We start from the raw sequence: 15,853 nt of genomic DNA on the forward strand, positions 1-15,853 counted from the left end.
CTTCCTCCAGCCCATCATTTCTCATGATGTACTCTGCATATAAGTTAAATAAGCAGGGTGACACTATATAGTCTTGATGTACTCCTTTCCCTATTTGGAACCAGTCTGTTGTTCCATGTCCAGTTCTAACTGTTGCTTCCTGACCTGTATACAGATTTCTCAGGAGGCAGGTCAGGTGGTCTGGTATTCCCATCTCTTTCAGAATTTTCCAGTTTGCTGTGATCCACATAGTCAAAGGCTTTGGCATAGTCAATAAAGCAGAAATAGATGTTTTTCTAGAACTCTCTTGCTTTTTTGATGATCCAGCGGATGTTGGCAATTTGATCTCTGGTTCCTCTGCCTTTTCTAAAACCAGCTTAAACATACAGAAGTTCACGGTTCACATACTGTCGAAGCCTGGCTTGGAGAATTTTGAACATTACTTTGCTAGCATGTGAGATGATTGCAGTTGTGCAGCAGTTTGAACATTCTTTGGGATTGCCTTTCTTTGGGATTGGAATGAAAACATACTTTTCCAGACCTGTGGCCACTGCTGAGTTTTCCAAATTTGCTGGCATATTGAGTGAAGCACTTTCATAGCATCATCTTTTAGGATTTGAAATAGTTCAGATAGAATTCCATCACCTCCACTAGCTTTGTTCATAGTGATGCTTCCTAAGGCCCACTTAACTTCACATTCCAGGATGTCTGGAATTCAAGCCAGAAACTGGCTTGGGTAGCCTTTCCCTTCTCCAGAGGATTTGGATTTCCATCCAATCCAGGGATGGAACCCAGGTCTCCCACATTGCAGGCAGATTCTTTACCAGCTGAGCCACAAGGCAAACCCAAGAATACTGGAGTGGGTAGCCTATCCCTTCTCCAGTGGATCTTCCTGACCCAGGAATCGAACTGGGGTCTCCTGCATTGCAGGCAGGTTCTTTACCTACTGAGCTATGAGGGAAGCCCTGTTTAACCACATAAAAGATATGTAAATCAGTGACCACTTTCAGCTTGCTTCTCTAACGTTAATATGGTAACATGGCAAATCAGGATTAAATGAGGCACATATGTAACACGCTGAACATGGCGCATGCTACATAGCTGGTGCTCAAAACTGACAATTTGCATCTGCCTATCTATTTATCCTACCCTTTTAAAAAAAGTTAATCCTTTTTTTTTTCATTTATTTTTATTAGCTGGAGGCTAATTACTTTACAATATTGTAGTGGGTTTTGCCATACATTGACATGAATCAGCCATGGATTTACATGTGTTCCCCATCCCGATCCCCCCTCCCGCCTCCCTCTCCATCCCATCCCTCTGGGTCTTCCCAGTGCACCAGCCCTGAGCACTTGTCTCATGCATCCAACCTGGGCTGGTGATCTGTTTCACCCTTGATAGTATACTTGTTTCAGTGCTAATCCTAATAATATTCAGTTACCTGTAGTTTACTATATAGCTAAACAATCACTTTAATTTCAGATTTTATTTTGTTTTTATATTTAGCAAATGTAAATGTGCACTTGATTTAATACCTGGGGTTATAAAGAGCAACAGAAATAATCTCCTGGTGTATATTGGTCAAGTTTAGAAAATGTATTCACTTACCAGCTCACTGAATTCATTATTGCCTAGATCAAGTCTTTCCAACTGGGCCAGTTTGTGCATTGACCTATAACAGATGGAGAAAAATAATATTGTGAGGCAGTGTATGACACATTGCTCCAAAAGACATTCCAGCCACCTTCTTGTCAGATTTATCTGGGTATATTATGCACAGATATGGGGGTATTTTTCAGGGAGAAGTAAATTTCAAATATATAGAAACATGTTCAAACTGTTGCCTGAAAACCTTTAGTAGCTTACCATGTTTCCAAAAGCCAGTCTGTGGATGGAGTACAGGCCTGACTGCTTAATGAAAGTCTGGGAAGCTTGTTAAATATCTGTACCAATACAAGGTACCAGTTGAGGCTCTAACATCCATATTTTTAATAATCCACACAGGTTTGGGAACCAATGGATAAACTTAGCTCTTGGTGAAGCATTTTAAAATTCCACAGTATGGCCACAATTTCATCATCAATCCTGTTAATTTTTAACTTTCTTAAATGAATTTTTGTTATAGACAAACTTGTTTCTTTTTTAGGGTATGGTCGATTTATAATATCATGTAAGTTTCCGATGGACAAAGTTGTTATTCACAATTTTTAAAGGTTATATTTCATTTATAGTTATTATAAAATATTGGTTATATTCCTTGAGATGTATTATATACCCTGGTAGCTTATTTTATACATAGCAGCTTGTACTAAAATCCCCTACTCCTAATTTTGTACTCATTATCTCCTAAGCACATTGGCTTGATGATGTTACAGTTTTGAATAACTGGAAACCTTTGGCAAGAGTTGGTCTCAAAGATTAGAAGTACTCGTGTGCATTACATACATAACCAGTATTTGTCAAGCCATTTTCAAGTATAAGAAACAACATAGGAAAAGGTAATAGCATTCTTCTGATTTTCAAATTTTTTATCTCCCCACTAACCAGAATACTATCTTCAAGTCTTGACTATATACAGAAACTCTGGAGGCATTGTTGACTCAAATCTTAAAAAAATTTAGTTCCTTCATCTTTAAAATTCATGTAGCCATTATCTTATAGGACTTTTATGAGCAGCAAATGAAATACTACTATAATTCAGACTCTTTCAGGCACTCAGAAATGCAAAAAAAAAAAAAAAAATCTGTGTACTCTTTCTCTACTCAGAAACTGTTTTTCAAAGATTATTATGTGTTAGAGAGTCTTCTGGGGTCTGGGAAATAGCACTGTATGAAAAGAAAGAAAAATTACTCCTTGAAAGGACTCTACTTCTAGTGCAGATGATAATGACAATAAGTAAAATGATTAAGTAAAATAAAATAATATTCTAGAAGGTTGTAAGTGCTATGAACAACACTTAAGCAGAGGGGGAAGATAAGAATTTTTATAACAGGATTACAGTTTCTAACAGGGTAATCAGGTCTCATGGAGAAGAAATGTGAGTCTAGTGTACTGATTTGACTGTACACCTTTTTCCTTAAGATAAACACATGTGGGTCAGGGACCTATTTCCCTGTCTCGCACAGGAATCTAACAGGTGTGAATTCCCCTTACAAACGACTGGCCTAGAAGGCACGATCACAACCATAAGTCAGGCAGAAAACATCAGGACTTGGTTACAGTTTGGGTCACATTCTCCATCAGTTATGCTGACAATTTCATCATCACTTGTCTGAACCAAGCAACCTGCTGATTATTCAGATTCATTTGTAATGTTCACCTAGTTATCTGAAGTTCTAATGAGCAAGTTCTAATGAAAATGGTACTCAATTGTGTTAAATGATGCTTACCAACCTATGTTCATATTATATACATAAAAGGGGAAGAAATGTGTAAAATATCCATGACTGTTACTTTTGTCATCGCTACTTCTGCTGCCTGTAACATTCTACCCACAAATCTTTGCAAAGCTGGCTCCTTTTCAACTCAGCTTATATGTTTTCTCCTCATATCCCCGAATTAAATCTCCCTTCCCATCTTCACTTTGTATATTGCCCTGTTTCATTTTCTTAACACTTACCATTGAAAGTATTAAACATTTTTATTTTAATATTCAATACTGAAAATTAAAATACTTTTTGCTAACTTCCTAATTATTTCCCCCCTGCTAGATTCAAGCTTCATGAGAGCCAGTAAATTGTCAGTCATACAAACAGCTTCTCAGCCAGTGTTTGTTTAGTGAAGATATTCATTTGTGCATGAGTGAATGATTCTTTACCAGGGAGATGTTTGAATTCTAGAAATATTTACAAAGAAAAATCATTCAGTTTTTACCAGGCATCTACAACTAATTAACAGTTGCCAAAGAGATATCCTAATAGGCCTGATTTAATGAATATTGTAATGAATATACATTAGCTTACTTATTAAGAATTATGCATAATGTTAAAGGCAGATAAGGCTGAAGTTTATCTGTCTTAGAATATCTATATCTTGTGTTAAGTTTACTCCTGACATTTCAACTCGTAGGTTTTAAAAATTCCAAATAATAAAAAATGCTAAGTGAAATATTTAGGTGAGTTTTTCTTTTTTTTTTGATATCTCAAATATAGCAACAGCACTTTAAAAGGAAAGCAGTCTAGGACACAGAATCAATTCAGGCAATCTGGGTTTAAATCCCAATTCTACCTCTCACTAGCTGTTTGACTTTAAACCAACAAGAATATATTTGCTTCTCATCTATGATATGGGAATGATAATAAGAATCCTTACATTATAGGGTTATTCTGATGATTAAAATAAGTTAATAAGTTAAAGCACATAAATAATGCCTGACATATGGTAGGTGCTCTTTAAGAGTTAGGTATTGAAAAACTTAGGGAAGAATTTCAGAGTTGGAAATATTTTAAGAAATTATTGAGGTCAGAGTTTCTGAAGTTTTCCTAAGGACTTGTGTGTTGCATGATTTAAAAAAAATTCAGATGGCTAGTACATTTTGGCAAATCTTGCTTAAAAAATGTCAAATAGGTTTCTTAGCAGGATTTCTCATAAAATATACAAATGCATATTATGATTATTTAACAGATTCATTTTGACTATTTCCCATATATATGATCAAAAACATTTCTCTTTTCTACAGGAGATTTCTTAGACTCTGTTCAGTTCAGTTCAGTCGCTCAGTCGTGTCTGACTCTTTGCGTCCCCATGAATTGCAGCACACCAGGCCTCCCTGTCCATCACCAACTCCTGGAGCTTTCTTAGACTAGGAGAACATTTTAAATGATTTTTTTGTAGATGATGAAGTTGTGTTCTTCTCCATCCTAGTCCATGAAATCATAGACATATACTTAGTGCATGAAAACACAAGCCTGTGTGTTTTCCTATCATGAGTACAGGATTTAAATTTGATCAAATCATCCTCATTTGTCTGTTGAAACTGACCAATCATGCTCTGCCTCTCAGCTCCCAATATTCACTTCAGGCTCTCTTTGCATTTATAACTATTTTAGACATGTCCCCCTGGTCTGACTTTCACATCCTTCTTTAAAAGATCATGTTGATGTCTGCCATTTGGTTTTATGCACTGCAACCTCAGGAAAAAGGAATGTTCCTGTCTCCTCTCTAGAGGAGACTTCATGACTTGTTTAAGGTCACATGGAAAGTTAGTGTTAGGGCTGACACAGGACCTCTTTTTCCAGCAGTATCTAGTCATCTAAATCTGGTCTGAATTATTTGGCTTGACCATTGTTTAAATATGAATGTTTTTAAGAAAAATATATGCTCTAAAGCTGACTGTAGTCTATGTCAGGGGTCAACAAACATTTTTCTATTTAAGGCTAGATAAGAAGTGTTTTATGTTCTGTGGGCCATATTGTCTCTGTCTCAATTACTCAATTCTGCCATTGTAGTGCAATGCCATATGTGACATGTTAACAAATGGAGATGATTGTTTCCCAATAAAGTTTTATTTATAAAAAGGGGGTCACCAAATTTGGAACATAAGCCATAATTTTCCAACCCCTGGTCTATATCAGTCTAGATAGTTCCATGTGTTTATGACATAAGCCTGGTCCCTAAGAAATATCTAAGTCTTCAAAACTTGATATAACAGATAAATTAAGGACTGGAAATATTTACCATTAGATAATTGCCACTAGATAACTATATTTATATACTATTTGAAATTCTTATTCTTAGGGTACATGTTACTGGAATCTAGGGGCATTTGTTCTTAATAGTGTCATTTGGTTGCACTTATGAAAATTAAATCCTTACTAGAATGCTATTACTTTATAGCATTTATCCAATTGCAAATCTGATAAAAGATTCCAGTTAGAGCAATTACAGGAAATAATGCAATATCTTGGTACATCTGTCACTTTGATAAAATTGCATAATCTGTGATTTGCTTTTTATCAGATTCAGAGGTTTTATCTATTTAAGTGTACAATTACTTCTGAAGCCACATTAACTTGGCAGGATTTTTGTTCCTCCATAAATTCCCAGTGCAGTAACTTGGGTTTGCTGACTCTTGCAAGATTCTGCAAATTTTTGGCATGAGTTTATTCATTCCAGCTTTTAACTTGTCTTTCAAATGTTCTCAGACACTCTCTAATTATTGGCTATTCATGTCACAAGGATAGGAAAACTCCCCTCAGTTCCTACTGTCTGATGTTTCTCTCTCATTGGAACTTAGGGAAAGAATATACTATCTTTCCATTTTACCTTATCCATCTCCTATGTTAAATGGACATTTGCATTTTATACTTTGGACATGCCAATTCTACCACACTATTGGGTCCTTCTCTTGTTCACAATTTTTCTTTAAATGAACCTTGTATTATACATTTTGAGATAAATCATTTCTTATGACACATGTACTGAGGATAAGAAGGCCCAGGAACTGATATTCTTTAAAACTGCAACACTGGCATATCTCATTTATTTTGAAGAAATGTACACTCACTATCTGTGCACACCAGAAAAAATCTAAAATCTAGTATCCAATAACATAATTTCTATGATAAAATATTTTCTATAAAAATTCTCCCTTAATGGCCTATATAGGAAAAGAATCTTAAAAAGAAGAATGGATATATGCTTATGTATAACGGATTCAGTACGCTGAATACCTGACAACACAACATTGTAAATCACATTGTAAACACAACTAATACAACATTGTAAATCACATTGTAAACACAACTAACACAACACAGTAAATCAACTATATTCCAATAAAAATTTAAAAAAATTCTTCGATTATTGCTAAATCTTAAGCCAATGTTACAGTTACAATATTTATGTACTCTCCATCATATCCATTCAATTTCCTCCTAAGAAGAGCAACAGAAAGTTAAACTGGCTCCTTGGATGTCCCAGAAGGACATGTAACCACACAAAACATCTATTATTTTGTTGAAGAATATTTAGAAGACTTAATTTTTAATTCTAATTAAGCAATTTGCAAATGCTTCTAATTAAAATAATTCTCCTTATAGTATTAAATTATTAGTAAAATATTTAAAATATAAAATTTATATCAAACTGTCACATACTTTCAGCGTGTCCTTGGGAAATATTTTTTCCTTATAAATAGTCAACATTTAAAAGTTTAAGCTGAAAAAAAAAATAAAAGTTTAAGCTGATTTCTTGGTGTCATATTGAAAAATTTTTCTTTCCTATAACTACATATCTCTATTTTAATGCATAGCATGAAAAAATATTCTGTATGAAGAAATAAACTCACAGGTAACTTCTGAAGATAACATCTAGTTCATATAGTAAGAGAAACTTCTCCAATGAAGTGTGAAATATTAACTTGTGAACAACAACCAGATATAAGACAATTTCTGCACTGCTCTAATTAGATTGAGGAGAAGGCTGAATTTCATTACTCTGTCTCTAGTCTTCTTGATTTATGACCAGAACCAACCATTCATTTACTCTGAACATGAATTTTCCCACTGACCAAAAATTTTTGTGCATCCCTAACTCATAACAACGCAACAACAAAAAAATTGTACACGACTTTTTGAACTCTTTCTGAAGGGACGGTGACATATGAGCAGAAACAACAATTATCTCTGTGGATGACCACACTGGAAGAACTGAAGCTCCTAACTTGCACTGAAGCAGTCCAATCAAGAGGCTATGGGAAATACAGTCAACTCTGAAGATGTTCATCTGCACTAGAATACGCTGCAACCTACACTGTATGCTCATGAATAGGTTTCAAATGCTACTGAAAAAACACTCAGGCAAAGCTATTTTAAAACTCCTTTAGTTTTAAACTGAGCAGGGACCCTGTGTATTTTATGAGACCCTTTTCACATACACACACACACATGCACACACACACACAGGCTCATTGTTTCAGGCTCATTATTTCTTCCTATTATTTGATGAAAAAATTAAAACTTGCCACATTGGGCTTTCTAAATATTCATGTACTCTTAGATAGATCTGGCCTTAGAGTGTTGATATGCTGACTGATGTATAATACAGAAACAACCCTGTGACTAAGATGTCATAGAATTTGAACTTTAGCAGATAAAGACCTTTGAAAATAATCTGCCAAGGTAGCCACGGCTGGTTTCCCAGGCAACTGTCATTTCCTTTCTCTTTCTTCCTTGCCAGCGGTATCAGACTGCATCAGAAACTGGAAATGCCAAAGAGTTACTAGGCAAACCTCCTCTGCAGCTGGGATATAAGCTGCATATGACTCAGTTCTGGTTATAAGAATAGGAAGAGGAAGAAAAGAGATTCTGAGGGAGATCCTACGAAAAATTTTTCCCCTTGATTTAAAAAGAGGGAGAGAGGCATGAGAACTTTCCCCTGTCCCTCTTTCTCCTCTTTTTCTCATGTTTGAAAGAAAATGTGAGGTCTGGAGTTGTGGCAGACACTATGAAACCAAGAGGCAACAAACTCAAGAATGAGAACCAGCATGCTGGGAATAGCATGTGGAAAAATCGAAAAAGCTTTTGGTAAAATCATTAAGCCACTGAAACCAACTCTGAAACTGCTTATCTCAAGGCTTTGTTATAAGGTACCTATTACTTAAAAAGCCACTTTTACTCAGAATTCTGTTTCTTACTGCCAAAAGCATATTTCTAAATACACTCCTTCTACCAAGCTATTAAGTACTTCTAAGAGTGTCACATGGCTTGTTGGCAGATATAAAATAAAAATAGAAATCTGTTAAATCCCAGAAGTGTCTGATATCCCACTCATTAAAAAAAAAAAAAAAACTTAAAAAAATCCTGATTTATTAATTTGAATTTTAGGCAAAAGTGTAAAAGAAATAGTCTTAGCACTTTTGTTCTTAATTAGAAAAGACTTTTTTGACAATACTAAGCTAGTGCAGAAATGAATATTTTACTACTTAAATTAAGTACAAAGGTGTTTTGGGGATGTTTAGAGATAATATGCATTTTAAATAATTTAAAAAGAAATAGAAAATATGTATAAAATTATTTGCATAGCTTTTGCAGCTTCAATTGATTTTATTTTTTTCTTCCACATATATTGAGCTATAACTGAAATACAGCACTGTATAAGTTTAAAGATGTACAGCAAGATGATTTGACTTATTTATATCATGAAATGATTGCCACAATAGGTTTAGTGAACATCCATCATTTCATATAGATAAAAAAAGAGAAGAAAAAAAAAAAGAAAATTTTTTTTCCTGTGATGAGAGCTCTTAGTATTTACTCTCTTAGTGACTTTCATATAGAATACACAGGAGTGTTAATTACATTAATCATGTTATACAATACACTCTACCTGCTGCTGCTGCTAAGTCACTTCAGTCGTGTCCGACTCTGTGCGACCCCATAGACGGCAGCCCACCAGGCTCCCCCGTTCCTGGGATTCTCCAGCAAGAACACTGGAGTGGGTTGCCATTTCCTTCTCCAATGCATGAAAGTGAAAAGTGAAAGTGAAGTCGCTCAGTCATGTCCGACTCTTAGCGACCCCATGGACTGCAGCCCACCAGGCTCCTCCATCCATGGGATTTTCCAGGCAAGAGGACTGGAGTGGGGCGCCATTGCCTTCTCCACAACACACTCCTAGTACTTATTTATCTTATAATTGGAAAATTTGTATCTTCAACCACCTCCTTGCTTTCTCCCCTCTGGTAACCACAGATTTGATCTCTCTTTCTATGAGATTGTTTGTTTGTTTGATTTTGAAGTATAATTGACCTACAACACTATGTTAGTTCTTGGTGCACAACATAATGATTTGATGTTTCTATACATTACAAATTGATCATCATGATAAGTCTAGTTACCATCTGTCACCATAAAAAGATATAACATAATTATTAACTATATTCCTCACAACCCAGATAATCACGATGGTGTGATCACTCACCTAGAGCCAGACATCCTGGAATGTGAAGTCAAGTGGGCCTTAGGAAGCATCACTACGAACAAAGCTAGTGGAGGTGATGGAATTCCAGTTGAGCTATTTCAAATCCTGAAAGATGACACTGTGAAAATGCTGCACTCAATATGCCAGCAAATTTGGAAAACTCATCAGTGGCCACAGGACTGGAAAAAGTCAGTTTTCATCTCAATCCCAAAGAAAGGCAATCCCAAAGAATGCTGAAACTACTGCACAATTGCACTCATCTCACATGCTAGTAAAATAATGCTTAAAATTCTCCAAGCCAGGTTTGAGCAATACATGAACCGTGAAGTTCCAGATGTTCAAGCTGGTTTTAGAAAAGGCAGAGGAACCAGAGATCAAATTGCCAACATCCGCTGGATCATCGAAAAAGCAAGAGAGTTCCAGAAAAACATCTATTTCTGCTTTATTGACTATGCCAAAGCCTTTGACTGTGTGGATCACAATAAACTGTGGAAAATTCTGAAAGAGATGGGAATACCAGACCACCTGACCTTCCTCTTGAGAAACCTATATGCAGGTCAGGAAGCAACAGTTAGAACTGGACATGGAACAACAGACTGGTTCCAAATAGGAAAAGGAGCACGTCAAGGCTGTATATTGTCACCATGCTTATTTAACTTAAATGCAGAGTACATTATGAGAAATGCTGGCTGGAAGAAGCACAAGCTGGAATCAAGTTTGCCAGGAGAAATATCAATAACCTCAGATATGCAGATGACACCACCCTTATGGCAGAAAGTGAAGAAGAAATAAAGAGCCTCTTGATGAGAGTGAAGAAGTTGACTTAAAACTTGAGAGTCCCTTGGACTGCAAGGAGATCCAACCAGTCCATCCTAAAGGAGATCAGTCCTGAGTGTTCATTGGAAGGATTGATGTTGAAGCTGAAACTCCAATACTTTGGCCACCTGATGCAAAGAGCTGACTCATTTGAAAAGACCCTGATGCTGGGAAATATCGAGGGCAGGAGGAGAAGTGGATGACAGAGGATGAGATGGTTGGATGGCATCACCGACTCGATGGACATGAGTTTGAGTAAACTCCGGGGATTGGTGATGGACAGGGAGGCTTAGCGTGCTGCAATTCATGGGGTCGCAAAGAGTTAGACATGACTGAGCGACTGAACTGAACTGAACTACCACTCTGCATTTCATTCCTGTTATTTATTTTATAACTAGAAGTTTGTACTAACTTCCTTCACCCATTTCACTCATCCCCTTGATGCCTTTCCCTTCTGGCAACCATCTGTTCTCTGTATCTATGACTGTTTCTTGTTTGTTTGTTTGATCCTGTGTTTTGGTTTTCAGATTCCTTGTATAAGTGTAATCATATAGTATGCATCTTTCCCTGTCTGACTTATTTCATTTATTAATAACATAATACCTTTGAGGTCCAACAATGTTAGAAGTAATTTGTTTTTTCCTTCCTGAATTTGTCTTATCAAAATTCTAGTTTTTCATTTTGACAATTTCATTTTCATCAATTATTCTGTGGGTTTTGGTATGATTTCTGTTTACAATTACAACTTTTCAGAAACAATGACTGTAGGTCTATATATATTCTGTTTCATTTACTTTTTACTACTTTATAGTTTCAGAAATAAGGTAAAGATAATATTTTTCAAATCTGTATACCTTTTCACTTTTATATTTGTTATATATTCATATATTTTCATATATATTCATATTTGATATATGAATATACAATGTATGAATATTCATTATATGAATATATTCATGAACATATATATTCATATATATATAATTTTTTTCTAAATTCAGCTTCTTCTTAAAATATTTGCCTCAGACTCAACTAGATTTTTTTCTTCTATGTATTTACTATGAGAGATTCTTCCCTTAATATTTGAATGCTAAAACCTACATTACTGGTATTTTTTTATGATGTCTATCAATACATAGAAATGACATTTGATTTTATTTAATAATTGGAGTTATATATTCTTTCAGCTGTATATGATCACTTAAAATAGCCATTAAAAACAGATTCACTTGGGATAACTTTTTGATTGGCCTTAAACAGGACTAATATCTTCCCCCATGGATATAATTTGGCATAAAGTCTATCATGCTAAAATATAACAATCAGTAGTCACAAGTTGTGAAATAAAATATAATACAATAGCTACCAGAAATAATGGACTGTACAAGAGAAACCAAATAGAACAATGGGTAACAAATACACTCAAGATGAGACCATTGTGAAATGTGCCTCATAATGAAGACTCATTTCAAAGAACTGTTAAAGACACCAAATTCTAATACCACCATTTCTTATGGGTAATTATATAAAATCAGTCTTGCTTTTAAAAAGTCATAAGTTCAAACAGTGTTTCTCAACATACTGTCAAAAAATCATATTTTTGAACCTGAATTTTACTGAGGAAAGATTCACTTTTTGTCAATGTTACAAAACACTTAGCTAAGTGGCCAAAGAGAAAGAAAGGTCTGATACTTCATATCATCTTTGTCATTGTAGACAAGGTAACAAGTTGATTACCTCCCTTTTGTACTACCCTGAAGCTTCACTTTACAAATTCCTTGTAAAGTAAGCCTTTTAAATTTATTAAACAATTATTTCATTAATGTAACAAACATCTATTGAATAGAAGTCAGATGCCAGGCTAAGGGCTGGGGCTAACATGTGGTCAGTGCCTTCAGGTACCTTACAACTTAGTGAAATGGACGTAAAAACTTAAAATTAACAATAATAATGGATAATTGGAAGTTTTTCTTATGTGTATAACAGTAATTCAAGGATTTATACAACAAACATAGTCCCTGCTCTGATGGAATTTATATTCTAACAGAAAATTGAGTTCAATGATTTTGAAATTAATGTGCTAATTTATTATGCCTGGGACTCATGTTGCCCAGAAAATGTCAGTGTTGTGAGAACTTGTAATTCAGGAACTGACCCAGAGTTGGCTTCATATCTGATAATATTGGAATTAGGGCTAATGAGATGAAGAGTTCAGTAGACAGAGAGGGCAGAAAGGAAATTTCAAGCAAAGGACACGAGTATTAGCATTCTCCAAGGTATTGAAGTATTTGACATGTTTGGGAAATAAAGAAGTGTTTTCTCAATAAAATGCTTGGCAACAAGAAGGGACTCCAAGGAGTTTTTTGTTTCCTTAACGTTAAAGACTGAGGAAGACACAGAAAGTTCTTTCTCAAAGCAGTTCACTCATGGGGAAGACTGGTTCAGAGAATAACTCCCCTGTGAGGCCACAGGGGGTCACGTTCCCAGAGTCAACCTGGACCTTCACACTGTGAGGGGAGCTCGCAGGTCTTAGGGATGGAGAGGCATCAGTGCCAGAATAAGAAGATGGAGCCCACCACACTTTAAGAAAAGGAAGGACTGATTGTCCCAGTAAAGCTGTTAGAAAGAACCTGCCTCTAACGTCTCCATCTCCTATTTTGATAAATGCTACCACTACCTTCCTTGTAGTCTAAAATAGAAACCTGGAAGCTATTCCTAACTTTTCTTCCTCTATCACCCTCCAAATCAGTCAATTGCAAACATCTGTTTTTTCTACCTCTGTTATATGTCTTGAATGTATGTTCTCTTTTCATCTTCTCTGCCTGACCTAGAAAAGGCTTCATATCAGATAACATGCTGAGAAAGCATGACAGATAACTTGCTGTTCAGTCAAAGCTATGTTTTTTCCCAGTATTCATGTACAGATGTGAGAACTGGACCATAAGGAAGCCTGAGTGCTAAAGAATTGATTCTTTTGGATTGTGGTGCTGGAGAAGACTCTTGAGAGTCCCTTGGACTGGAGATTAAAGGAGATTAAAGCAGTAAATCCTGAAGGAAATCAATCCTGAATATTCATTGGAAGGACTGATGCTGAAGCTGAAGCTCCAATACTTCTACCACCTGATGTGAAGAGCTGATTCATTGGGCAAGATCCTGATGCTGGGAAAGACTGAAGGCAAAAGGAGAAGGGGGTGGCAGAGAATGAGACGGTTAGATAACATCACCAACCCAGTGGACATGAATTTGAACAAACTCTGGGAGATAGTGGAGGACAGAGGAGCTTGGCATATTGCAGTCCACATGGCCACAAAGAGTTGGACATGACTTAGCGATCGAACAATAACAGCATCAGATGATATTAGAATTAGGGTTTAAAAGATGAAGAATCCCTTAGCTGCTTTCACTTGTTAGTTTACTTACAACTAACTTACTTCTTGGTTTGGCACCTCTTACTTAATGGGTTATGGTGACCCAGGGCTCCGTAACAGCCTCTTTGCTAGTTGCCTACCTTCAGCTATCAGCTTCTTCTGATCCATATTTATCATTGTCACAAGAGTAACCTCCCATATTATGTCATTTCTGGGCACAGAAATAAAATTGTTTCAGGAAAATGTCCAAATTTCTCAACACTGTATTCAAGGAAATTATAATTTGACACTAGTCTACCTTTCTGGTTTTACTGCCTATAATCCCCCTATAGATATTATTATCTACAGCCATTTATAGTATCCTAAATTAGCTATGTTCTCTAATGGGAGCCATTCTCTGGTAGATTTAACTTTGGAGGTCATGAGGCTAAATTGAGCCCCTTTAAATATGTCTCAGGAGATGCTGCAGATTAAAAAATACAATTGAGAGGAACTGCATTTTTATGAAAGGAGATTATTAGTGAAAATATTGTTACAGTTTTGCCTCTTGAAAAGTATTATGCTATCAAAGGAATATTATAAGAAAAACTGTTGTAATTTTTGTAGGCCAGGAAAAAAAAAAAACCCACCAAACCATTTTGGTTTGTATGCAACCAGTATGAAGTCTCTCATGAGAAGCTGAGAAATAGAAAATAATATTTTAAAATCTATCTAAGAGATGTAATATATAACATGATGACTATGGGGAACACTGCTATATGGTATACATGAAAGTAGTTGAGAGGAAATCCTAAGAGTTCTTGTCATAAGGAAACAAATTTCTTCTTTTTTTACTTTTTATTTTTATGCCTCTAAATGAGATGGTAGATGCTAACTAAACTTACTGGAGAAATAATTTCAGTATATACATATATGTGTACATATATACATATATATATTGTGTTTCATGCCCTCAATCTTTCCCAGCATCATGGTCTTTTTTCCAATATGTCAGCTCTTCACATCAGATGGCCAAAGTATTGGAGCTTCAGCTTCAGCATCAGTCCTTGCAATGAATATTCAGGGCTGACTTCCTTAGGATTGACTGGTTTTATCTCCTTGCTGTCCAAGGGACTCTCAAGAGTCTCCTCCAGCACCACTATTCAAAAGCATTAATTCTTTGATGCTCAGCCTTCCTTAAGGTCCAATACTCACACCCATACGTGACTACTGGAAAAACTATACCTTTGACTATGAGGGTCCTCTTGTGGAACAGAATTGACCAGTACCTTGAACTTGGCCCTCCAACTTCTATAACTATGAGAAATAAATTCCTGTTGCTCAAGTCATTCAGTCACAGCAACCTGAGCTGACTAATAATATTTGGAAATTACAGGCTTGGTAATTTCTTAAATTGGATGCCCAACATCTGGCATTTTGGTAATTTCCACTTTAGGAATCTTGGTAGGAGGCAAAGCTTACCTATTGAGAAAGGAACAGCAGGCCTGACAGCTGACAGCTGGTAGCTAGCCTGGCTCCTACCACCAAACCATAATATTTCCCTGCTGATCATAAGCAATTTCACAGAATTATCAGTTGAGGACTCTTACAGACAATAATACAATAAAGCAGAAATAAGTTGACTACAAAATCAGACCTGGATAGAGACCAAAGCAGACCTCGTGTTTCTATTACTATGAGTTGTTACAACCTCTCCCCTGACAACTCCAATTCCTTTCCATCCTCCTGGTCTCACAGGTTAAAAAACGCCCAAATCTCCAATAACCAAATGT

At 35.9% G+C, this 15,853-nt stretch overlaps 1 protein-coding gene across 6 annotated transcripts in view; it reads right to left on the reverse strand.

Annotated features, from left to right (window-relative positions):
- LRRC7 (leucine rich repeat containing 7) overlaps positions 1-15,853 on the reverse strand; it is a 608,651-nt gene that overhangs the window by 225,713 nt on the left and 367,085 nt on the right. For all 6 annotated transcript variants that reach the window (XM_070467940.1, XM_070467941.1, XM_070467945.1 and 3 more), the window contains one exon: positions 1,588-1,651. In XM_070467940.1, coding sequence (XP_070324041.1) covers positions 1,588-1,651 — 64 coding nt within the window. The remainder of the gene's footprint in view (positions 1-1,587; positions 1,652-15,853) is intronic.

The sequence above is a fragment of the Odocoileus virginianus genome, chromosome 5 (assembly GCF_023699985.2).
Source record: "Odocoileus virginianus isolate 20LAN1187 ecotype Illinois chromosome 5, Ovbor_1.2, whole genome shotgun sequence".
NCBI classification, from domain to species: domain Eukaryota; kingdom Metazoa; phylum Chordata; class Mammalia; order Artiodactyla; family Cervidae; genus Odocoileus; species Odocoileus virginianus.